The sequence below is a fragment of the Aplidium turbinatum genome, chromosome 1 (assembly GCF_918807975.1).
Source record: "Aplidium turbinatum chromosome 1, kaAplTurb1.1, whole genome shotgun sequence".
Classification (NCBI taxonomy): domain Eukaryota; kingdom Metazoa; phylum Chordata; class Ascidiacea; order Aplousobranchia; family Polyclinidae; genus Aplidium; species Aplidium turbinatum.
The window spans coordinates 17,180,135-17,206,399 of NC_137472.1; the positions used below are offsets into that span (position 1 = coordinate 17,180,135).

Sequence of the window (26,265 nt, forward strand, 5' to 3'; positions counted from 1 at the left end):
TGATTATTGTGATTCGACAGAAAGTAATAATTGCCAGAAATACACAGGCCTATGCTGTCTCATTCTGTGTCAATATATTAGTTCCATATAAGAATAAAAAAAGCCAATATAAACACAAACATTAAGATGCTAGAAACCTGGGGTGACCAAAAGCATAGGGTAAGCTTGGACAAAAACATCAATTAATAAACGGAAATGCTGCACGAAAAAAATATTAGTGTAGATTCTAAATGAAATGATAACACATTTAGGCTACCTACTTTAGATGTCAACTCAAATTTTTTGAAATAAAATTCATCAATGCGAGGTCCTTTCGTTCAGTGGTCTCGTGCAGTAGGCTATAGCGCTGTGCCGGCGGTAGTTAGGCCTATGGGCTAAGGCCCTGTAGTAAATTCAAATTTTTTCTGAAATAAATAACTTAATATTGTAATAGCCTAGCCTACTCAGTCAAAAAAGTACTTTTAGTACAAAATGTACGACTAAAATGAGCGATGGTTCGATCAAAAACGTTCAAAAACTGTGCTTCGCTACTACGATTTCAGTTCTTGAAGTGGTTTGTTTTCAACGTCACGCTTCATTGGTTGGCTGCGGGAAAGGTCTATTTATCCCCTACTTATCTTAATATCGACTTGCAATCCTTCCTACATGAAGAGCAGAATTTCTTCTAGCAATATTATGCCTACTGGGTAGGCCTAGCCTATAGCAATAAGTTCCAATAAACGTTGTGCATTTATAGTTTGAAATTTGAATCACTAATAGCCTACCGTACTTATTTGCATATTAGCATAGCCTACTACTTTTGAGCTAACGCATCAAGAGTGTACCCTTCAAGACCATCAACACTTTTGCTAACCAACCAAGGTCGATCAACATAACAACTGTCTTTTGTCTTGTTTTTTTTTACTTATCTAAATTGTTAGAAAAAAAAATACCAGCCTTTTTTTCTCCTTTCTTCTAAATTTAAAAAAATTCTATTAAGGTGTTGCGACCGTGCCATATTTTAAACTGATTATTCTGCTTTGGTATCATGCACGTTATAACGATCGTCCGCGTTTTGTCGCTTCTACCTTTTTCTGGATCTCTGCTATGTTTGGCAAAAATTTAATTTTGTTTGTGATGGTTAGAAATAAAAACAAACTGAACTATTTTACAACTAAACAGTTGGAAACCTAACTTAGTAATCATTTAGGGAAGTTCCCAAAGTGTTGAAGAATGTGAAAATCATTGTTTTGGTCATTTTGTTTGAGAGAGAGAGAGAGAGAGAAACCTTTTATTTTGTCTGTTGCGAGAAAAGTATACGGTACAAAATATAGACAATGCAAATAAAATAGCACCATAACTAGAATCTACAACAGACAGGAAGCAGCGAAAGACTATATTAGTCATCGAGTCAGCTGCTTCCCGTGTTTTTAATGTGACAAATGTCAAACATCGGCATTACGTTGAAACCAAGATATGCGTTAAAATAGGATAAGCTTAAGTTCCGTAAAAAATGAAAACATAAAGTTGTTTACTGCTGCGACAGTCAAGTGAATTGCTGTGATTTTATTCAAATATCAAAAAATATCATGCCCTACAAAAGTAGTAAGTTATGAGAAAAAAAACAAACAAAAAACTAAGCATAAACAACAACTTCTAACTGCTAGCATAAAAGACGAAACAGAAACACTAAAAGTAGGCCTAATCATAGTATATAACTTTAAACCTTAACAAAATCAGTCAGTTTATAGGCCGACTTGAATACAGTTAATAAGATGACAGCCGTTAATAAATAGTACTTAGCACTAGTTCGTGAGTAGTAGACCTAGGTCTACGTAGTATCAACAATGTTCAATCCGAAAAATTTGCGATAACACTCGTCAATGTTGTGGCAATAAAAACAGTCACAGACAAAGCTTTTTCATATAATAAATTTTACATTTTTTTGTGAAAGTTTTTACACTCGTAGCCCCTACTACTTATTGAAAATAACAGAATCAACATAATAGCTCAAATAGACTTGTTTATATCATATTGGTATGTCAATTATGGTATATTTTGTCTGAAAAACTGACTATCACCTGTGTTGTGTTGCAAATAGCAGCCCAGAGACCAGCATTTTATTTGAAAGAACACTCATTGCTACCATGAATCAGAAGCTGATTATTAATGAAGGATATCGATTTTACAACAAAATTTTAAAGTTTCCCAAGCATATTGTTGCACCAATGGTTGCTCAAAGTGAATTGGCATGGAGAATGATGGCTCGTAAAAATGGTGCTGATCTTTGTTACACTCCTATGCACCATGCAAGAAAGATGCTGTCAAGTAAATTATACCAAGATGAGGTGAGAAAATAAAAGTCATATTGTGAATGCTTAATTTTAAATATTTTTATTTAGCAAAAATTTTATATAATCAAATTATTTTAAAGCCATTGCTGGATAACGGCTTCATCTGCTATTGTCATTGTTGATACTGACTACCATCTGGGTTTTTTTTTTCGCTGAGACTTTTCGGTCATTTGTCCGAAATGACTTAAAAACATTCGGTCAATTTTATTTATTTCGGTCAGTTTTAGTCATTTTTAATCATACATAGTCAATTCACTCAATTGACTGTATATTTTTTCGGGCATTTTGACCGAATTAACTATATTTTTTTGGACATTTTGCTAAATTGACCGATGAATGACCGAAAAAAAAACCAGATTACCATATACTGTCACTGCCACTGTTAAAAAAGTCAGTCATGCTGACAGATAAAATTCAGAAATAAAAGCTGAGTATCATCTTTAACTTTCTGTGATAGCCTTGTGCAGTCACCAGAAGAACACAACACATCAAATACCTGGTGAATACTGAATAGTCACATTATTAATATTATTAACGTACCGGTAACTCCTCAGCTAACGAACAAGTTAGGTTCTAAATGGGCTTTCGTATCGGGAATTGTTTAAAAGTTGGAACTGCACTGTTGTTCAGCCCTCGAAATTAGCTTCCATCTACGACGGCAAAAACATTGCCATCGCCAAATCAACAAACCTTGGATTGCGGCGGCAATTGCCGAATGCTTTAATCAAACGAAGGTTTATGCGCTTCTTCTTTATCGTGTGTCACACGGCAGTAGCCCTGAGCATCACGCACGCTATTTTATGTGCTGACAATGCTCTTGTGAACTGTAAAAAGTTTGCAACCTTATAAATACTGACTTAATTGTTACGCAAAAGTTATTCTTTCATCGAATGCTTATTGTTTACCGGTGTCGTTGCAAATATAAATCATGGTGAAGGAAGATACAGTTAAAAAGTAGAATTTACCTGCTATAGGTTATCAAACAGAGGAAACAGAAGGAAAAGTTAGAGTGGTACTTTGCAAAATTTGTAAAGAATTTTATGAAGGCAACAAATCGGAATTAGAAAAGCTATGGGGTCAAGTTAAAAAAGTAGTACAAAATTACATAAACGGTTCTTTGGCAGTAAAGAAAAGTAATGCTTGCGATCATATGGCATCGCGCGTTTATGAATGGGCAGTTTTGCGTCTTCAAGTATTCCAGTGACATGCGATAACCTCATCCTTCGATACAGCATCTGATGAATCCGATTCTGACTAGTTCTTTATACAACAGACTTTGTGTTGCTCGCAGTATCCCAATTGTGCCAAAAACGTATATCGAGGCAATCTTCTCGCAGGGAGCTATTAATTTGTTACCGGTACCTGGTTGAGCAATGAACATTATTTTATGGTAATTCAACGTCACTAATTGTCGAATTAATGTAAAACAAATGTAAATTTCTTATTGGGCATTGTTGTTACACAATGTAACCTGCCTGGAAAATTAAATCGATTTGTGCTGACTCGAATGTTGAATCAACCCAAAATTAACTTACTTTTTCCTCCTGAGTTATTTAACGTGAATTACAGTAACAGCGTGCGTAATGCGTATCGTGTTGCTCGCTTTATCGCTACTTTTGGTATTATTACATCACAACCAGAGGTGGGCAGTAGCGCGCTACATCTGTAGCGGAGCGGCGCTACTTTTTAGTTGGAGTAGCGGTGCTATTTTTTTTTCAAAATAGCGGTAGCGGGAGAGGCGCTACTTTTTTTCAGTCGCACTCCCGCTACCCGCTATTTTTTAATTTAAATTGAAAAAAAATGCTTGTTTTTTTTTGCAATACTGGCGTGGTCAAGCAGCTATATAATCGGCTTGGTTGCAAAGTTTTGGTTTTTTCTAGCTAACGTCAAATTCTTCGGCGAATATCTCCGTGTGATGAAGCCTATCTGCCAGGCTTTATACATTCTCCAGGGCGAGTCCAAGGCATATTACAGAGTCTTGCTTCCAACCATCACAATTTGCAGGAAGAAGTTGACCGAGATCAGTGATCTTGTGACCTGTGAGGAGTTGAAAGTGAAAGTCCTTGAAGGGGTGAAAAAACGATTCAACAAGTGCTCAACAACATGAAATGCGTTATGGCATCATGTCTTCATCCCTCCTTCAAGACGTCGTGGCTGCAATTTCTGCACTACGTTTCCACGGATGATGCTGACGCACTGCGAGAAAAAGTCAAGACAGATGTAGGCTAATTCGACTGTTGCAGAGACATCAAGCCACCTTGATACCGAGAAGAGTGACACCAACACCAGTCATGACTCCGAGCAGGGCTGCAATTTTTTCTTTCTTGTCGAACGACCAAAAATTCTGCGTTTGTTTGTCGAATAGTAATATGACGTCACAAGAGTCGGATTATAAGCGTTTGGCCGCGAGTTACCGCACAAGTTATGTGGTATCAGAGTCACTTACTTAAAGTGCCTCTGACAGAAAATAAATTTGTTAAATTTACCTAAGATACCAAAGAGATGACACTAACAAACTTCCCTGACCAGCAAATAGTAAAAAATATCAACAGGCTAATAAGTTACTCACTTGCAAACTTTCGTTCACTTTCGGCGAATCTGGCACTCATTCAATTGTGAAAATAAAAACGGCAACCTTGCTGTGACGTCACCGTGGGTGGGAAGGATACATTCTTTCTCTGTGGTGAGTTGGTAAGGTATGGTACGACTGCTCCAAAACGTCAATGTGTGGGGCTCTATTGGTCTAAAGCATGTGAAAAATGAGAATTACCGAAAGGAAAAAGTCAACTTATTATTACTATCAGGTTTAGATCAAATAGATTGAGTTTATTTTTATCAAACAGCATCTCAATTCAATTGAAATTGCAGTTTTTCTAAACTCTTGTAGGACTACAATTTGGATAATTTTTTATTGGTCCTAATCTGGCTATAATCATTTGCAGTGTAACAGCAGTATCTCACAGACAGTACACTTAATCTATGGTTGAGGTAGGCTTAATGCCTGGAAATTGCTGTTTATGTGACAGAGTCAGTGACAAAGAGTCAAAGACGTGTGCTGTATTTTCATGCTTTCAAACAAAACAAGGTGCTGAGAAGAAAATAGTCAAAGTTTTCTTCAAGTGTTCGAAAGTGGGATGGACCATACAAAACTAGTTGTATATGTTCTCTTCACTTCACTGGAGATGATTTTGTTAACACCACCAACCCGATTTGGATCTTCTCAGCAATGAGTGGCGTGCTGGGAACTGTAGGTGGTGCGTTTGCCACAAGTGCGAGTCTATGTCCTAGCCCAATGAATGTGTATGTTGCCATGAAGTGCCATAGACGAAAGAACTTTTGAAGAAAGACGCATCTAGCTGTGTTACCAATTTGACCAATTTTGAGGCACACTTACATCTCGCAGTTCTGAGGACTTTTTTTTATGAGGAGCCGAAAGAACTCGAGAAAAAAACAATAAACCGAAAGGAGAAAACGGAGACCTATCAAAAGAGTAAGGATGCTACATTAGGCTAAAAATACCCTAAACGCTAAAGAATGCACACTAAACGAAGTGATTTAATTTCCTTGCAGGCAGTATCGGTAATTAGTCGCTTACAGGCATGTATTGGAGTGGATACTACAAGGTGGTGCTCTCGGAACCAACAATCGGATTGTGCTGCCGTCATGCATTGTTTGGTGAATCCGAAACAATTTTCAAGTCCAGATGGCCGTTACACCGGATTTCAATGGCCAACTGAAGGCACATTATGAGGGAGAGAGAGAGAACTTTTATTTATTTATGATTAGTGATGAATGATGATGAATTAAATATGAATGATGCTTCGTACGATTTCTTCATTTTTCACTTCAAGTATATTTTAAGTTTTGTAGGAACGTATCCAGCACAGTTTTATTAAACTGCAAAAAAACAATAAATCTTTGAAAAAAGCAACCGCTTGTATCAACTCCGACCAAATTGTGATCCACCAATTACATCTAGAAAGCATTTGTTTCATCCGTCGCTAACAACGCCCACCCACGATGACGTAATACCACCAAAGTTGTCCCAGAGCAGTGAAATATGGAGTTTCGCCTGTGGTGGCGCTGCGGAACTGTCGTTTTGTATAAATTTCGCCCTAACCAGTCGAGCTTTGAGGTTAAGATTAAAAAGTTCGCTAAGCATAATTTTGCGCTAGAAAATGCTTAGAAAATTTACTACACTTGGTTCCAACCTGTCAGGGGCACTTTAAGCTTTTAATCGCACGCTGGTTGAGTGATTGCAAAGGAGTATCAAGCGCTAAGTTATGTACCTACCGGACATGTATTTGTTTGGTATAGGTATAGCCTACAGAACTACATATGACTATGTCTACTAGACATTCGTGCATTACCGTACATATGCAATATACACTGAAGTTCTTATACAAAACACACAGAAATGAAATAAGCTTTACTGTCTTAAAGCCTGGTATCATCTTCTCTTCACGGCTCCCATAAGGTTTCAGAGGCATGTTTTTTCCAGAAAAATCTAGTTTCATCCATAATTGCTTTAGCCTCGAGCTGGGGTGTCGGGGTTGGCCAGTTGCGTCTTGTCATGATCAACCCGAACAGCCTCTACAGTCTCCATTTTTTTTGAAGCGAGATCTTTGCCAGCTCCGGGTGTGAACAAATCAGGTGGGATTCTGACAGAGACTTTCAGTCATAATCCCATAGATTTTAGCTTTGTGTTGCTGGTCGATCGGCTAAGCCCACATACCCAAATGTCCGAGTCTGCAGTTCTTTTCATACTACGCAGATTGTTGTCGTTACGACTCTCATTCGCTAGACGAACGTTTATCAGTTGGTTAAACTAACCTGTCTCACTGTGACGAATGATAAGAAGAGTCGGCATTGAAGGATTAAAAAGCGACATCTTTAATTCGTTATGATTGTTTAGGCGCCACAAGCCAATTATCCCTGTTGTAATTTTTCTGACTTGCTTTGTTCGACGCTCTCGAACAGACAAAAGGCTCAATGGGCCGTGTTTTCATAGTTGCTATTTGCTCGGAAATTATATGTACTAGTATTAAATTAAATTTTTGTAGGTTGAGGGGTTACTGTAGTTAGTTTTGATTATATTGTTTTTTAGTAATAGTATAGCATTCTGTCTGTTGATTTATATATATTCAGATCCATTTTCTAATTGTTATTCATCCCAGTTGCTATAACAGGTCTTACAAGATTTATCTTGCAAAGAAGATCGGCCTCTGATTGTACAATTTTGTGCCAACACCCCTCTTGAGTTTCTGAAAGCTTCACTACTTGTGCAAGACCATTGTGATGGTACTGATCTAAACTTGGGATGTCCCCAAAATGCTGCAATGACAGGTTAATGGATAATTGTATGATAGGGTTAGAGCTCGACCGATATATCGGTCAGCCGATAAGTATCGGTCGATATCAGGTGTAGCCGATATATTGTATCGGCTATTTTTCGCCGATAAACATCGGCCAGCAAAAGCACACTCAAAACCAGCCATACATGCCTTTAGAAAAAACGCAAGTTGCTCAAACGTGCTTGCATAGCACGAACAATTGTTGCGAGAATATAATTCCCCGCCCATTCTAGTGCGCGCATCTAGAAAATGTTAATACTGTATCTCTTAGCTTCCATTCAAGTAGGAAAACGTTCGAGTTTTACGTTGCTTCAACGATTGATGACATTAAATCGGTGTAACAAAGGTGAATTTTTCGCTAAGAATCGATGGGAGTACTAGTTTACTTCTACACTAAACACGCGCAACTTATTTCAAGTCTTACGTCACAATGTCTGCCTTTGATCTCCGAGTGATATTGATAAGGCAAGATTCGTTACAAAATTACATTATACAAGTAGGCTATCACAGCAAGATGCAGCAAAATTTGACAAGTTTTGGTATTACAGTAAGAAAGAAAAAGCCCATGGAAAATTAACTTTCGCTCACATGACATGCAAAAATAAACCCAAAGAAAAAAACCTAGAGAAATTTTGCACAGAAGAAAATGGTAGCGTCATTGCAGAAGTTTTCCGATTCGTGCCCAGAGCATTGTGACGCAAGAAGCCACACGACCTCGTTTGGTGGAAGTTAATCAGTTATGCGGCGTATTAAGCAGCTACACGGCGCTTTGACTCTTCAAGCGCACGTCGTTGGTCCGATGAAAGCCTTTCATAGTGACTTCGCTGAAATTTAAAAAAGCCCTCTACTTTGAATATTGAATTGAAATTAAAACAATATTGCATTTGGTTGTTTCTTTTTTGTTTGGTATTTTTTGTGATTAGTGTTAAGAATGATTTTTCCATTACAGCAACCAATGCATAAACTTTCTTGGACTGGTTTGTTGCTTAATAACTTTGTTGATAACAAATTTTTCGTAGTTGATATATATCGGTATCGGCCTGAAAATTTCATAAATATCGGTATCGGCCTGAAAAAGTGATATCGGTCGAGCTCTACATAGGATACACCTAATTTTCTACCATTATGAATACTTTTAAGGTTTATTCATCATCTTCAAAAGTAATGGTAGATGATGATGACTTTTGAAGTTTATTAAATTTCCCTTTCATTTTGAGCAAGTTCAGATGCACTGCTTTATCTCTGTCGGAGTGTTTTTCTGTTGTCAACTTTATGCATAGCAAAGACATTTTTCCATTAAGCCTTACCTACCTACACCCTACATAAGTGCAGGTAAGTTCAACTTGTGGCACATCAAATAGAGTTAGTGCAATAAAATGTATAATCTTTAAGACCCAAATAGTTTTTTATCTGGATGTTCGAATACAAAAATAGGCTTTTGCCACAGTATTGTCAGGCAAACGTACTGCTAGAAGTGAAGATACTGCATAATAGCATTGGGTTTGTAATTAGCAGTAGATTGACATTTAAGTAATCTGATAAATAAACGGTTTAAAGTATGAGAGCTTTTCCAATCTTACAATAAAAGGTAGATACAGAATGTATGGTGCATGACACAGAGTGTGGTAAGGGTACAACAACTTTGTGTAAATGCAAATTTAGGTTGCTGCATTGTTATGAAACACAAAATTTTGAAAAGATTCTTTTGTGATAAGTGAAGTAATCAGTTTTTAATCTAAAATGTTGAAGTTTTGATGTTATTTTTCAAAAATGTTCAACTTACTATGAAAAGAGACCTTTTTCACTAAAACCTTTCATCGTATCAGCCCGAAGTTTAGTTTATGGTGATTTTATAGGCTACACAATAAAAAGTCTAAAAATTGACTTATTGCTTGACTTACAATTAGGTTTTTTTGGAGCGTATCTTCAAAATGACTGGAAGCTGATTCATAGCATTATATCTGAATCCCGAAACCAACTACACAGCGGTGTATCTGCGAAAATTAGAATTTATGAAGAGGTTTGTGCTTAGTGTTTATGCATAAGTATTGCGTTGCATGTGTTGTTGCAGTTTCCAAAGATGACTTGTGCATTTTTAATTTCATCTGTATTTTGTCCATGTTGCAAGTTAACCTACAACTGACTAATTACTCCTGAACCACCTGAAGAGCTCTGTTAATTTACATGGTATATACTTATAAATGTGATCGTTTCATAGTGATACAATTTTATTCTTTCTGACATCTGTACGACAGTATATGATTCAAACAAGAACATTGTTTCAGCGTGGCTTTTGTTGTAATCATTATTGTACTTAAACTGAGAATTTACTAAACTTTGAGTATTTTACATACATCGTACATAATTGGTAAAATCTCAAGCAAAAAAAATGTAAAAGTTATATCAGCAAATCTTTATATCTTTATTGTAATTCTTTGATACCAGGTGGAATTGACAGTGTCATATGCGAAAATGCTTGAAGCTGCTGGCTGCCATCTCATAACTGTACACGGAAGAACTTGTGACCAGAAGGGAGAAGTTACTGGTTTAGCAGATTGGAGTCAGATCAAAGCAGTCAAGTAGACAGTCAATGTAGCCTATTTCTTTTCGGTGCTTTAATTGTTAATACTTCCTGGCCTTGACCTTGAAATTAATTTATAATAAGTTATTCAGCAGCTATAATTCAACACTTTCTTTTGCGGTTTATCTTTGTGATAAACGAAACACGATGTTACTTGAAAGAAATGTATGAAACGATTGAAAATAATATACAAAAACGTAAAAAAAAAACGTTTTTAACCATTCCGAATCTTGATTTATTCTGATTGAATTTTCTCTCCAAGATACTGCTCGTTCTTAAAAGAGAACGGGATATGATTGCTTCCACAACAGTTAAATAATTAAGCATAGAAAGATTTTTTAGAAGGAGAAAAATGAAGTGGTATTTCTTTTAAGTCTAATGGTAGCTCCATCAGCTTGCAGATCGCACACCACGTCAGCAGTTTAAAGATATTTTGAACCTCAAAACTATGCAAGGATAAAGACAGGGTCATATTTTACAAATGACATTAAAACTGTATCAAGTCGAATTTTTATGCAACTTTTTTTTAATTTTGAACGGCATGTTAAGGTGTGGTAACGCGCAGTGTGAGAAACACTGCCTAACAGTGTCAGTGGTTATATATGATATGTCTTCTTAATATTACAAGGTACTTTACCTCCATGTACTGACCTGACAGCTAGCACTCTGTCTACTCAACCAAATACCTTACATCATCATACTTGCTTTATGAAGTGATTCCTTTTATGATTTTTCTATTTTTATTTGCTTAGAGACAACGTAAACATTCCTGTTTTTGCAAATGGCAACATCCGTTACCATGGAGACATTGCTAGATGTTTGGAAGAAACAGGAGCAGACGGTGTAATGGTGGCAGAAGGCCACCTAACAAACCCAATGATATTTAAAGGTTAATTTTCACAAAAGAAATCTGTGAGCAACATCATTTGTAGCAAATAGTTTTCTACAAACATAAATCGTTGAAGAGTAATTTCTAAGCTAATAGTTCACATCAGTGACGTAGTTAGAAAGAAAACGTTAGAGAAAGCAAAAAGCAACTGTTGTTAGGGCAAACGCCATTGAACATGAATTATAATGGTATTAGAACGTATTTTTTGGGCAAGTCAAAATTTTGCGGTGACGATTGCTCCAAGCGTCGTGGCTATGTCCCTGGAAGTTCACATGTCAGTTGTTGCTAATCTTAAAACGTTTATCGCTTGCTCTGTTGCAGATGTGGAATCAAATGTTTACGGCACAATAGAGGAGTATCTCGGCTACGCTGAAGCTTACACAGCCTGTATGAGGCACGTCAAGATGCATGTGTTTAATTTGCTGGCACCCACTTTGCACGTATGTACCATGGCATCAAATTAGTTTCTTTCAATAGAGCGTCGAGAGGCTTTATGTTCGAAACTCGTTAATGTCAATCAATTTTTACTTGATAAATGGATCAGGTTTTTGCTGAATTTTAAGTAGAATACTCGCTCAACTCAAGCACTGGTCCCGATTTATTTTTCACTCTAATTTTCCAGCCTCATAAGAGGACCTCTTGCTTACTGAAACTAATTTGACACGATTTCAATTTGGTTTGATTAAGAGGGTTTGACTGCCATGAAAATGTATGTTAAACTCATAATAATTGGTTGATTTTAATTGAAAACATGCAGATCTACCCGAAATACAAGAGTTGAGACAAAATACACTGGGCTACTATCATGTATATTAGGGACAAATACAAATATATTAGGGACAAATACGAGTTTTACGGGAAAAAAAAAATGGAACAATTAGTTGATTTTCTTTTAAATTATTCAGATTTATCCAAAATACAAGAATTTTCTAAAGCATGCGAACACAATCGAGGCCATTCGAGAGGAGTGCCAACGGCTGCAAGGTACCACCTGCACGCAGGTGAGTTTGTTGTCTTTGAAATGTTTCTCCAGACTTTCACTAGGTTTTCACTTGATTCTGACACGTTGTAATCATGGCCCTGTTTCCGTCGCATGGTAATCATTAGCCCGTCAAAGAAAACTCGGTGCAATGTTAATTTGCGTTGATTCATCGTCTGCGGACCTTAAATCAACGAAAAATTTGATTGTGTCAGGTTTTCATCAAATAAAAATCTGATTTTGTTCTGAAGTCTTCTGCGGTTCACCAGTTTTCAGCCGCTATATGTTAATAGTTGAACAAGTTCCCATTGAGCAATTGGCCAGTGACGAAATTCAGCAGGTAGTGATAGAGCAAGTCCGACGTTAGCAAGTTCAATTCAGCAAGTGATAGCCCACCAGGTTAGATATGATAACTCAGCCAGCAGAAGACGATTTTGGTGTTATTTACCTTGGGAGAAAAATAGTGGAAAGCCAGATCATTGCATGTTAGAATGGCCACATTCAAGGCTGAAAGGATTAGAATATAGCATACAACACGTTTGCCTTCCGAATGGAACAGTTTTCACAATGCCGAACACGACTTTTTTCTACTTCGCAGACGCAGCATACCTTGTTAATAACACAACAATCGTTTATCGAAAGGAATTCAAATTTATTTCGTGCTTTTTAAAAAAAGCTGTTAAACTGGTCACCACAGCAGGGATGGATCCAGCCTCTAATTTTTGGGGGGTGCTGCTGAAATCTATTTTCATTCAAGGAGGTCCATCAGTGTGGCACTGGCAAAATATATCTCTGCTGTATATGGCATACTGATAAGCATTCATGTTGTTAATACAGATGTTTTTGTTTAATATTAATAGAGACCTGAAAACGGAGAAAGTGTGCATGAAAAATCAAGTCTTAAAAACAAGCACGAGTAAAAAACACTTCTGGCATAACAAAATTCAAGAACGTGATGAAATTTTGGGAAATATTCCAAAGTTTAAAAACATGAGCAGTACAAAACACATGATTATTTCCATTGGTACACATTCCATAATCTACACAGCATCAATTCGTTACATGCTGTGATAAAATGCTATGATCTATCAAAACATAAAGTGATACTAGTAGATCTTAATACCATTAGTTTATTAAAATAATAGCAGTTTGAATTTTTTGGGGAGTTGCACACCCCGCCCCCCCTTGGATCCATCCTTGCACCACAGTGTTCAAAATTAAAGTTTTGTTTAATAGTGATTATTTTTGTTTCACAGAAAACTATCTTGCTTTTTTTGTTTTGTTTTTTCAGGAAAACAAAGAAAATTACGTCGAGTCTACAGGACTTCCTTGTTGGATGTGCCAACCTTACGGCAACCTTTATAAGTATGCTACTTGCCAACAAAAACATCATAACTTCAGTGGCAAATGTAAAAAAACAATTTGAGAGTTGCTTGGGGAAATTACTAGAGATTCAACTGATCAAAGTTGCTAGGAGAAAATACCAGCCGTAAAATTGTGACCCAAAGAAGCAGCTAGTTTGGTGGGCTTTGAGGAAGTTGCTCCCGAGACATTGTGACAAATTTTACCTTGATCTTACCTTGTGTTTTACGGCCCAACAGGAGTTTATTGCTCAAAGCCCTCAATTATATATATTTGATCAAATTGATCAAGTTAAAACCATATTTGAATAATAGCTGACGTTAGTCTACTCTAGAAGATTTAGTTTAAACTTAAAGTTAGGATTTACATGTTTTCTTTTACGACCAAAGAAGGATTTCAATAATTTATTTTTGACAAAGTTTCTTATAGCCTTGCCTTGCGCGTGTAGGGTATAGGCTATAGCTTTCCATTAATACATAGAAACTTCGCATACGAGATGTTTTATACTTTCCGCCATAGTAGGCCTGTGCCATACACAAGGCACATTTCAATTCACACCTCTAGGAGCCCTGGAATAGGTTCATGTAATTGCTGAGTGCGCAATGTGCTTACGTTGGAATATTGCATTAACTTCTCAGTCACTTAAATTCACTGCTGAAATCTCGAGTGCTCATTGCCCAATACCGTCAGTTAGGTCTAGCGTGCGATGTAACAATGCGATTTAACGAGGAAGAACTTTTTGCACAAATGGCAAAAATTACATGTATTTGTTTTCAATTTTAAGGATATGGACCAAGTGCCCCTAGATCCGCTACTGTAACTAGGTAACAATCAGTGGAAGTTAAGCAGCAGCTGCTACTGTAGGTTGTGAGTTACAAGATCACCAAGCTCAAGATACGAAATACATGTCTGGCTTCATATGGCCATGTTGGAGTTTAGAAATACTTGCCATTGAAAAGTTTGGAGACTTTGGCTTGTGTAATGATGCGCTTGCAATAGACAAGTATTTTTCAGCATATTCTTGGTGACTGTAACGATTTATCAAACTGAAAACTTGCAAGTCCCCGTTTACGTAACTTCACTTTAACGAAGTGTATTATTGACGCAAACCTGTCGCTTTAACCAATAACTACTGCACGTACATTATCTGCATTGAAGCTATACATATATTTCCTCCTGAAAAGTTATTTTTTGAATAAAAGGTTGCACTGTGGTATAGTTTGGTAAATTAATCCTTGAAATATATTTGAAGGCATAAAATGAAAGACCCGGAAAGAAATAAAAGATTTTCGAGCACATCCGATATTGAACCTGCGGTATGTATGATTGTATAAATAATGTATATGTTTAAAGTTTATTGGTCGATTGGAACACATTTTCTAAATAAAAATATGTACGACATATGGTAGTGAATCAGCTTTGCTTGGCGTATGGGTTTGTTTAAGATGTTTGATTTTTGTTTGTTTATAATGTTTGCCTTTTTATGCAGAAGAGACAAGGGAGGAAATTTTATAAGAACCATTACCGCCGTGCAAAATGGTTGGCATCTTTGCACAAAGAACGACAAGAATTCTTTTTCAAAAATGAGTCTTTTTTGGTAAGAATAATGCCAACATTTAACACTTTAGCAAATTTTAGCAATCAAAATACATCTAATAGGTCGTAGGCATTTTTCTCTATATTAGCGTACTGTTCATACATGAGAGAAATTAAGGGCCATGGTCGAAGGGGCGCCACTCCGCAATCGACGGCGTGTCTAGGTGTCTTGCCAAAGACACAGCCACATGTTCTTGAGCGGTGTTTAACCGACGCCATTTCGAAGGTCGAACACCACTCGGGTATGGAGCCGAACACTTTACTGATGTTGCAAATGATATTACTGATGTTTGAACCATAAAATGTCACAAACTATCTATGTAGCGTCTTGCTTGCTCAGTAGCGTCGACTTGGGGGTCCAGGGAGTACTTTTAGACCCGGTCCTGGATGATTTTAGGGGCTCGTAACCTTTCCAAGGGGCCTGGGAACTTGAAGAAGAAATCACCACTAAGTCGTTGGATATAGGGCGGTTTTCTTAGAACTGTTTTGATTTGGGGGCGGAGGATTTCATTGGTACCGGGCCCAAATTATCCTCTCAACGACCCGGACATTACTTCTAGTTAAGTCAAAAACATTTTTTCACTTGAGGTTAACATTTAACGATGTATAATAATCGTGTTTTTATTTGCGCCCATTGCGATAACATACGGTACACTGCGATCACAGATGCGATACAACAGACGACAGGAAGCAGCGAAGTGACAGATAGTCTTCGAGTCAGCTGCTCCCCTTTTTTTGGCTTGCCATTAATTGTCTTTGCCGAGGCACAGCTGCGTGCTCTGGAGCGGTGTCGAACCCACATCCTTTCGAACGTCGCTACCATTTTATGTAATTGAAGAAAGATACCGCGTGCGTGAATTAAGCTGCAAGGAATCTTATCCAATCTTTTAAGAAATGAGGTGCCGTTGTATTATCAGTCCAACTTTTATGTCATCAGGAAGGCACCACCTGGCATCGGAAGAAGTTGTTCCAAAGGATAACAGAAGCTCATCTTGTTGTACTACACAGTATACAACGTGCTATCAGACGTGTTGCCAATTGGACGACAGAAGTTGGAAAGAAAACGCAATGAGGTTGATATTTTAGTTTGCTTCTGTGTGGATCCGTCAATCCTTTTATGACACATGTTATCACCTAAGCGTCACTGAATAGAAAGCTACAAGCGAACATCCAAACGCTGAACCAGTGTTACTTGATTTTGCAGTTTTTTTGTTTTTTTGCAAATTTAGGCGTTTTTCCTGCTGAATGGCTGCCTTTTTCAACTAAAGGTTTTGAAAACTGGATCAAATCGAAACTGTTCACTGTTTGTTGTATGACATTTTTTCAGGCTCTACTTTCCTCCAACAATGTCACTATGCGCAGTTGGAAATCGTCGTGAGAGATGGGAGAAATTGTTTTATCCAGCCCAGGATACCACTGGCAAAGCTCAAACATTGGATATCATGAAATACTGGCATTGTCAATCCAATACCTGCAAATCTTGTAACCTGAGTATTAATCATTGAAGACAATGTTTCAAAAGATCTTTATCCCTTTTGTCCAGTCTTGAAACTTGTTTTTTCGCCTACATTGGGGAAGGCGGGGCAAAACGGACATTTGCTTTTTTGAAAAAACTACAAGTAAATATAACTTTTTTTTCTCTATCTTCTAAAACTACTTGAATAAACTTATTGGAAGTTGGAAAGCGACAAAACTACAAAAGGTGTAAAACGTAGCCTACTTGTAGAATTTTCGACAATAACATTTAAGGGAAAGCGGGGCAAAATAGACATTTGCTATTGTGAAAAAGTACAAACAAAACTACCAATTTGTTTTCTCTATCTTCTAAAACTACCTGAATAAATATTCCACACAAAAATCTGGAACTTTCGTGCCACACTCGGCGGTAAAGAGGTCGAAATAACTTTGTTATAAAAACTTGTCAACTAAAATGTGATGATATTTAAGCGATTTTTAAAAATTTCTGCTTCTCTTTTGGTTTTGAACAATGGATCACTATAGGCTACTCCAAAAAATGAACTTTCTACAATCTACATATTTTAGTTTTACTTATAATTACCGGTTAGACTTTTTTAGTTAGCTTGTTTGGGGCAAAACGGATTTCACTTGCATGTGACAGCCTCAAAGAAGTAGTAGCTTTTTTTGGCTTGAAAATTGTTTTCAAACAGATTACTCGTTTGTTTTGGAGATCTGAAACAGCAAAGATGTATTTGTCAAACACTGTTTGACAAACAGTTAGTTTCATTCTACTTGAATAAAAATATTGAAGAAGTTGGTTTTATGGCGGCGATAGCTTTAATTAAACTAACTTTACTGGTCACCAAACCTGCCTGTTTTATAACTTTTATTCATGGATATTCATTATAACAACTTTACAAAAAATCGCTTGATCTTAAAAAATAATAATTAATAAAATAAATTTCCAAGCAAAGCGGTCATATAGCCCACTGTGTCCGTTTTGCCCATGCCCGGGGCAAAACAAACACTCAGAAAAAAAATTGTTGTTTGTAACTTAAATAAACAAAAAAGTAAAAACACATTAAGTTTCATTCTCTGGGCAGTTGTTGTTAAGTGACATGTTAATACGTAATAGGTCCAATATATCTGCTTTTTTGCTCAAATAGAGGACTTTAAAGTTCGCATGTCCGTTTGGTTCCGCCTTCCCCTATGTGTTAGAGTGTTAGACGCTGTTGCTACAGCAAGTTAACTTTTTGACTGGCCTATAAGACTATCATTTTTGCTCGGCATTGAAAATCTCAATAGTCTATTCGCTTACATCCAAATGTGCACTGTTTCTGACCTATAGCCCATGGGTGTAAAATAGCAACATTAAAAAATGAGCAGAAGACTTGAAAAAATAAGGGGCGAGTTTTTTTTCTTTTTCGAAATTCACTTAGATGTTTCTTGTTGAACATTTTGCACACAATGACAGTATTTTGTTCAAGTACATTTTCTTTAATGCTGTATGCCTATTGGTGTTGCATCAACTTAGCCTACGTTCATCTCACCTACTGTATTCAACAAGCTAGGCCTAACGCTTTTTAAATATTGAATGCCTGTGGATTAAATGCTTATTAGCGTTCTAAGCTTTTTTGCAATGGTTTAAAATCATGTGTCTATCAAGCTTATTTTATTAAAAAATGATCAATCGCTTTGAGTAGCTTGCTCATTGAAGGTGATGTAGCTCCTGCGCTGTCTTTTCATAGGTAGTTGGTTCTGGAATCCGGGCGACCTTGCAGGCTCACTGTTTTCCCTGCGTTTCGTGCAGGTCCTCGGGCTTGCTCTCTCGCACTGCGTTGCGTTCGCATGACTTTGTGTCTGTCTGCGTTGTTGATCTGTTGTGTGCTGTGTGTAATCAACAAGTCGGGGCCATGTTTGTAATCTAAGAAGTTTAGAGTCTCCGTTAAATGGAAAAAGAAGTTTAAAGTTGCCTACAATAAGGAATAGCCTACAGACGTGTATTTGGTTTACATAAATGTGAAAGTGTGAGCACTCACTAAGCTTGTTGCGATGTAGCCAAGTTTTGTTGCGATGTAGCCTACTAACTATAGATAATAATCTATTGAGAAAAAGTGTGTAGCCAATCTTACAATTTGCTGTTACTCTGCTCACTTGCTTAGACTCCGAATCAGGCGCGGATTTATTGGGGGGCCCGCCCCTCCCCCCCCCCCCCCGAAATTTTGTGAGGAATTGTTGAAATTATATGTTTTCGCATCAAATGGTTTGATATACTTCTAAACAGCTGATATTAGTCACACAGCAAACTTAACATATCCCGGGGAGAGGTAATTTTTTGCTATTATTATGGTTAAAATTATCCATCGATCAGACGCTGTTATTTTCTTTCATGCAACTTCAAATACCGGTACATTTTAATTGCAACATTTGTTGGAGCTGACTCAGCTGAACCAAATGACGTCAGTTGAAACAATCTGAAACCTTGAACGGCTGTTTTATAGTTTTTAGTCTTCATTTATAGGCTACAGTCATTTCAATCAAGTACCGTAGATATGCCTGCAAACATACAAATATCCAATTGGTCATGGGCACTGCATACAGGGTTTTAAACCAGATTTCAAGTTTACTTTGCATGCTTAACAGTTTTTATTCAAGCAAAATTTATTTTTTAAACATTCACAATTAATAAAAATGACTGTTTTAATGTAGCCTATATTTCAGTGGTTCTCAACCAGGGGTCCGCGAAGCGATGTCATGGACAAATGGAAGAACGAAATTGTTTAAAATTAAACAGTAACAGTTAACTGGGGGAGGGGTCGTTACAGACAAGCCTTTCATCAGGCAATGTGATATTGTGACAAGTTCATTGCAAATTTCAAAGCACCAGACAAGCGTTTCGTTTTGGCAACAAAGGTTGGATCTGGCAGACGACACACAATATCACTGAGACACAGAAGTCACATTTTCATTTTCTGGGTAGCCTACACAAAACAGTCCTTCATTTTGTCTGATGTTTTCTCAATTCAATTTTAATAACTCAATTTGATAGTCATTATCTTGATTAGGTCCATGTGCAAGCCGACCGATGAAATGTTTAAATTTACCATCTGCATTTGCATGAACTTTAGACATAGGCTTCAGTAGAAAGACAATCAGGAATCATGTTTTGAAATGCATTTTCTTCACATGAAATATTACTAGTATCGGTGCAAACACTCTCAGACAGTGTCTCAAAGCTCCCCTATCTCAAAAACTTTGAATTAAATGATGATTTCACAAAACTCGACTTATTATCTCTCATGAAACCTACCAATCTTGTAGAATACCTTCCTACCTACTACATGAAAAACTTAGCATTTGCTATAATAAACACCTGAACATAATATTGACAGTTTTCCAAGACAGTAGACATATTGACAGTTTTCCTACTTTTGCCTGCCAAAAACATACTTTTGTCTCTCATTTCTGCGTTTGCAACAAGCTAACTTTCAAACCTCATGGCAATGAAGGTTTATGTAATCACGTTCCAATAACTACCAAAAAAAAGTTAATTTTGAGTAGATATCAAAAACGAGCTGTGTTGTATTGCTCCCCTTGTATCATTGGTCCCACATCTCCCCTACATATGGGCAGCCTGTATTAGATTTATGGATTAGCCTACATATAGGCAGCCCACATTAATATGTGGGTTGAAGCAACCCACACGAAACCCATAAATGAATATGGGAAGCCCATACTGGCTCAATGTGATGCCCGCGGACACAGTGTGTACGGGCCCCATATAGGCAGCTCACATGGGGCCCGTACATCATCAGGTGTATCTATAAGGCACCTGCAGCTAATATGGCCCGCTAATTTTCAAACCTCAATATTTTTCTAAATACTGCATAATTTTGAACGAAACTTGGAATGAGGATACTTTGGGTCTATCTAAACAACATATCTATGAAGCAAGTTTCTAAGTTAAAGGGGTTGTAAAATATTAAAAAAATAAAAAAAGTCTCAAGCGGGCCTTATTAGATACACGTGTTGTGAATAAGGCCCGGTTTGAATTAGCACCAAAAGTGATGGAAAAGGTATATTTTCACAATAACAACACCACAAAACAAATTCTAATCGACAACACAGGCACATAACTAATAATTAAATACACAGAGACAACTATTCCCTCCCCCGCCCCATGCTCCATTTTTTAAAAAGCGACATGGTGTTTTTAGATATGGTAGGGATACTAAAGTATTTTGATTCTAAAATTATGATATTTCCATTGCAATAACAAATTGGATTAATGGTGTAACAAAAATTGTTTAGGTCACTCAAGTCTTTAACCCTCACTTTCTTAACCAGGGGTGAACAACGTTACCCCAGGGGCCCATGGGCCTCATTATCAAAATTAGCCTAGTCTAATCATCATTATCAGTCTTGCTTTAATTAGAAAAAAAGTTCAAATTTATTGGTTTTACTGCATCAGCATGCACATATCTTTTACATAAAATGCAAAACAACGGAAGTCAAAGCGGTTTGTTAACTGCAGAACAGTCTAAAATATGTGAAAATTAATAAAACCACTCAATTTCAGCCCCCCCAAACTTCAACTTTCCGTAACTCAAAAAGTTCTCAACTTTGGGCTGTGAAACTTTACCAGTTTGTCTCAATTCACCATAGCACCAATCAGAGCTTCCAATTTTGTTTAAAAGATTTGTAACAACGGAGATCCAGGGGGTGGTGCCTTAATTATTAGCTGCAGGTGCCTTAATAAGTAAAAAAATATAAGGAAAAATCTGAAACATGACTCAACTAACCCCACCTTCCCCCTGGCATATTGTAAGCTATATGTCGTAGTAGGCCTATCATTGTTCATATCTGTTTTATCTTTTTCTTTCATTTTAATTGATTTTCAAATTTTCTGCCCCCCCCTCCCGAAAAAAATTCCTAGATCCGCGCCTGCTCCGAATATAACCTAATTTGTAGGCTACCCTGCTAAATAGCCTACTAATGTCGATCTAAGATCAAAATTTTATGATGTTGCTTGTAGGCCAAAGTGGTTGTACAAGGAAGATTGAGCAGTTTGTAGGCTTTTCCCTATACTAGCCTACATGTAATTCCAATCCATATGGATGTGTGAAGTACTGTGCATAACTTAGCTGAAGCAAATAAATAAAATGTCACAACACAAAAAATGGGCCCCAGCTGCTCCAAGTGTAGGCCTATGAGCTACAGCACCATAGAACAATTTGCTATCTAACTCAGTAACAATTGGCCAGTGGCCACCCTTTGTCAGTCTGCTTTCGAAGCTTGTATTTTGTCAATAAAAACACTAGTGACTTTATTTTAATCATGTTTCTACACTTGGCACAAACCTTTCGTATTATGATTTTATGAAAAAGAAACTTACGGGTATGCAAACTTTTTGAAACTCTGACACCACTCCTACTTGTTTGTTTTATTATCTTTATCCTGCATTGCGGGAAAGCGGACTTGAGCGCTATGCATCGGTGTACGGTACGCCATCCGACATCGGTCATCCGACGTACACCTGACCCACGCTGCAGCCGACGGCAATGTCTGTTTCCGGTTGTCTACTCTACTTAGGCCTAGCTTATGACTTAAATTTGGTACTACCTGTAGAATATTTTAGGCTATATCTTTTTGTTTGTGCCGTAAGTTGTGTGCGACGTCATCACGCTGGTCAGTTAAATGAAGCGTAAATTGGATTGCTAAAGGATTGTTTTCGCTTCGGCGACGAAGAGACGATGACCTCATCTTATTGGTATCTCTGGGAAGTCGAGTGTGGCGAAGAAGATTGGCAGATGGACAACACCAACGAAAGCGTCGTTTCTATGATGTAAATTCTTTCACTGACCGAGTTTTATGTACAGTATTTCATTTGTTGAGTATGGTTGCAACGTCAGAGCTAGAGGTAGGCCTAGTAGTCATAATGCAGAGAAAAGAAATAGTTGAAATGTAGTTACCGTATGTTATTTGTTTTATTTCACAGCAAAACTTTGTATTAGACCTTTGCAGTGGTATTGTTTTGTTTGTTGCTGTATATTGGAATCATCCGCTTAATTGCGTCACTTTGGATTATCTGCACCGTGGACACAAAATAGTTTGGTAAATAACATTGTGAATTTATTATAGTACCATAGACCCATAATTGTCAAACTAACTAAAACAAAATTATTAGCGTTCTGTCTATTTAGTATTCTGTGCCAATAGCCTATTCATATGTGTTTCGTTCTTTAATAGAAAACCGCTAAAACTTCGAACAATTGGTCTGCTGCTGTTGGACAGTGAGGAGAAAGACGCGCGTTAACACACAAGTGGAGGTTGCAGATATTGTCGGACGCAGCTAGGTGTATCCTGACGTAATAAGGAGAACTCTTAGCCAAGCCGAGCTGTACACGGCTTGTAAAACATTACGTACATCAGTTTTCAAACTAGTGTAATTGTGCCTTTCTTACTTTATAGTGTTGTAAGATTCTGTGGCTACTGTTTAGTCTATTATTGTTGTTATAACTTAGACTAATTTGATTTAATTGACATCTGCTATTACATACTGATGGTAATTGTGCCTTTTCTTACTTTATAGTGTTGTAAGATTCTGTGGCTACTGTTTAGTCTATTATTGTTGTGTAGACTAATTCGATTTAATTGGTATTTGCTATTACATAGCCTACTGATTGTGATTATTGTTGACTAGTTTGATTTAAATTGCATGTGTTTTGTTATTCACTTTATCTCAAGTTGTTCGTCCGACCTAAATTTAAAATGTCAGTTAAAGAAGGTTATCCCCCTTTGCCCGAAAGTTCAGTTTCTGCTTTTGATAGCGTTTCAAATGTTTCTTCGCGAGGCAGCCGCAGCTCTGCAGCGTCGTCGACACGCTTCAAGCAACGAGAGAGTAGAGTGAAATTGGCCAAACTCGCAAAGGCACAGACAGCAGAGCGATTTTTGGAAGCTGAAAGACAAGAAGCTGCCAAACGGGCAGCCGCCATGAGAGAGGCGGATAGGGAAATTGAAATGGCTGAATTGGAAGCCGAAGCTTGGGAAGAAGAATCTCAGAGCGGTCGCCAATTTACGGTTTTGGATGAGACTGGTTTTGAAAGTGTCAACCAGCATCGCAATTCCACTGAACGCAGTCCACCTATTTCGATGCGAAATAATTCTGCTTCACTGCCGTCAAAATATCTCCAACAATCGGATGGTAATTGGGACAGTAGTGTAGATTTAGACACTGGACGGTCCGTTTATGTTCCTGCCACTGATGACACAAAGGAAAGCGAAAAGCCAACTGTGGTAGGGTTTTCGCAATCGCGGCAACCAGTTGATGAAAAGAGAGATAGTCGTCATAGCGGAGGCCCAATAGAAGATTCCTTTTTGCCAAGGCCAATTATCCAGAAATTTGATGGTGACCCATTGCAGTATTCAACGTTTGTTCATAACTTTGAAGCGCATATCGCCTCAAAACTGCCAAGCGACGAGTTGCGGCTGGTATACCTACTTCAGCAATGTTCTCCTCGTGTTCGAGAAAAGGTTGGGCATTACACAGCCGATGAAACTCAGGGCTACAAGTTTGCACGACAGAGATTGTACTATGATTATGGCCAGCCTCATATCATAGCGAACTGCTGTGAGGAGACCCTGAAAGCTTTTAAGCAGTTGCGAGCAGAAGATGTAGAGGGGTTGGCCAAATTCTGCGTTGTCCTGGACAAGTCTCTAAACAACGTTCAGAGACATTGGAGAGTATGCGAGCCTCAACTCATTGGGGACCATGCTGCATTTAGTGGAGAAGTTGCCCCATGATTTGGCTGTAGAATGGGTAAAGACCTCTGTCCAAATCCAAAGAAAAACAGGTCATCAAGCAAAGTTTTGTGACTTTGCTGCTTTTGTACGTGAGCAGTCTGAAATTGCAGACTCGTTATTTGGTCGTCATGTGTTCGGTCCCGGAAGGAAGTCTAAGGAGTCTAAGCCACTACCTCCTGTCCGACGTCACAAAGTTGGGGTTTTCAACACTGGATCAGAAAGTCTTTCCCCCTCTCTTAGTGTTAATAGATTTGGACAATGCTGTTTGTGCAAGGGCCAGCACAGGTTGGACAAGTGCAGTAAGTTTCTAGACTTGAATCGTTATGAACGCTTTGCGATGTTAAAAAGGGAAGGCTTGTGTTTTAGATGCCTTTTAAAATTGCACATAGCCGCTGATTGCAAGTCGAAGGAAAGCTGTACGGTGGAAGGATGCACGGGACTACATCACACGTTGCTGCACAAGCATGACGGCGGTCAAGATGCCACAGTATGCACAAACGCGTGCCATAGCGTAAACGGTGAAAGGTCTTCTGGAAAGCCTTTCCTCCTCACGGTTCCAGTGAGGGTTAGCTGCAACGGCAGGGAAGTCACCACTTACGCTTTTCTTGACTCAGGTTCGGAAATGTCGTTTTGTGACGTCAGCGTTGCCAAAAGATTGAACGCTACTGGGGAAGAAAGGGAAGTACGGTACCCATTCAGACTATGGCAACAAAACGTGAGACAATGAAGGGCATGATGCTGTCTCTGATTGTGAAACCACTTAATGGTGAAACAGAGGAATGTTTGTCCGAAGTCTTGACTGTTGACAAGGTACCAGTCAGAGCAAAACCTGTCCCGGACTTTGAAGCAATTGAAGAGCTTAGCCACCTGAAAGGGATAAGGTTTCCCGAATTGGAAGACAAGTCGGTTGGCCTTCTAATCGGTGCCGATGCGCCATTTTTACTGTCTGTGTTAGATAGTCGCTACGGCAAAAGAGGCTCTCCTGCTGCTATGAAGACTCCACTAGGCTGGGTGTTGTATGACCCATCCATTTGTAAAGCATCGGGCGCATTAGAGAAAACGTGTGACTATTCCTGCATGTTCTTGTCGGCTTCTCGTGATGATGAGATCTTGTTGCCACCTCATGAACATGTTTACCCTGGAAAGTTAGACTGTCCTAACTCTAGAGAGGATAGAGTGTCTTTGGATATGATGGAAACGTCTGTTGAGTTAATTGATGGACATTTCCAACTTCCTTTACTGTGGAGAAATAAAGATATTCAGTTACCAAACAATCGCTCCATGGCAGAAGGCAGGTTGAAGACATTGAAAAAACGTTTGATACATGATGACACTTATCATAAGAAATACGTTTCTGTGATGCAAGGTTACGTCGAGCGAGACTATGCGGAAAGAGTTCCTGAACACGAAATATTGAACGATTTGTTTTGGTACCTTCCCCACCATGGCGTTGTTAATCCGAAAAAGCCTGAAAAATTGCGAATCGTTTTCGATTGCGCAGCAAAGTACAGAGGAGATTCGCTTAATCAAAACCTTATGCAGGGACCTGACTTAATCAATAGCTTGGTTGGTGTTCTGAATAGATTCAGAAAGGAGCCCATAGCCATTACTGCTGATATTGAAGCGATGTTCCATCAGGTCAAGGTCAAGCCTGATGACAGAGACGCACTTCGTTTTCTATGGTGGCCTGACGGTGATGTCGCGAAGCCTGCTGTCCCGTGTAGGATGACTGTGCATTTATTTGGTGCAACGTCATCGCCTAGTTGTTGCTCGTTTTGTCTGAAGCATGCCGCGCATCTGTTTGGCAATGAGTTTTCTGCAAAAACTTCAGAGGTTGTGAACAATAATTTCTATGTTGATGACTGTCTGTTGTCAGTGGCAACCGTAGATGAGGGCTAAGTGTTTAATAA

At 38.1% G+C, this 26,265-nt stretch overlaps 2 protein-coding genes across 2 annotated transcripts; both read left to right on the forward strand.

The window, feature by feature from the left end:
* Nucleotides 1–2,120: 2,120 nt before the first annotated feature.
* On the forward strand, nt 2,121–18,248 carry LOC145774559 (tRNA-dihydrouridine(16/17) synthase [NAD(P)(+)]-like). Its single transcript, XM_082585830.1, has 12 exons — nt 2,121–2,327; nt 7,523–7,679; nt 9,595–9,707; nt 10,133–10,266; nt 11,021–11,157; nt 11,479–11,597; nt 12,063–12,158; nt 13,428–13,501; nt 14,751–14,814; nt 14,988–15,095; nt 16,032–16,167; nt 16,422–18,248. The coding sequence occupies exons 1-11, from the start codon at nt 2,127–2,129 to the stop codon at nt 16,164–16,166; spliced, it is 1,338 nt and encodes a 445-aa protein (XP_082441956.1). The 5' UTR covers nt 2,121–2,126; the 3' UTR covers nt 16,167; nt 16,422–18,248.
* Nucleotides 18,249–25,057: 6,809 nt separating this feature from the next.
* LOC145785363 (uncharacterized) lies at nt 25,058–26,254 on the forward strand. Its single transcript, XM_082597053.1, has one exon. It carries the CDS (start codon nt 25,058–25,060, stop codon nt 26,252–26,254), a length of 1,197 nt encoding a protein of 398 aa, XP_082453179.1.
* Nucleotides 26,255–26,265: the final 11 nt, after the last annotated feature.

What these genes read in the sequence shown, in the direction of transcription:
- LOC145774559 (XM_082585830.1), top strand. Translation starts at nt 2,127, where the DNA reads ATGAATCAGAAGCTGATTATTAATGAAGGATATCGATTTTACAACAAA. An exon ending in CCAAAATGCTGCAATGACAG is followed by an intron (nt 7,680 to 9,594) that starts GTTAATGGATAA and finishes ACTTACAATTAG; the next exon opens with GTTTTTTTGGAGCGTATCTT. An exon ending in CATCCGATATTGAACCTGCG is followed by an intron (nt 14,815 to 14,987) that starts GTATGTATGATT and finishes CTTTTTATGCAG; the next exon opens with AAGAGACAAGGGAGGAAATT.
- LOC145785363 (XM_082597053.1), top strand. Translation starts at nt 25,058, where the DNA reads ATGGCAACAAAACGTGAGACAATGAAGGGCATGATGCTGTCTCTGATT.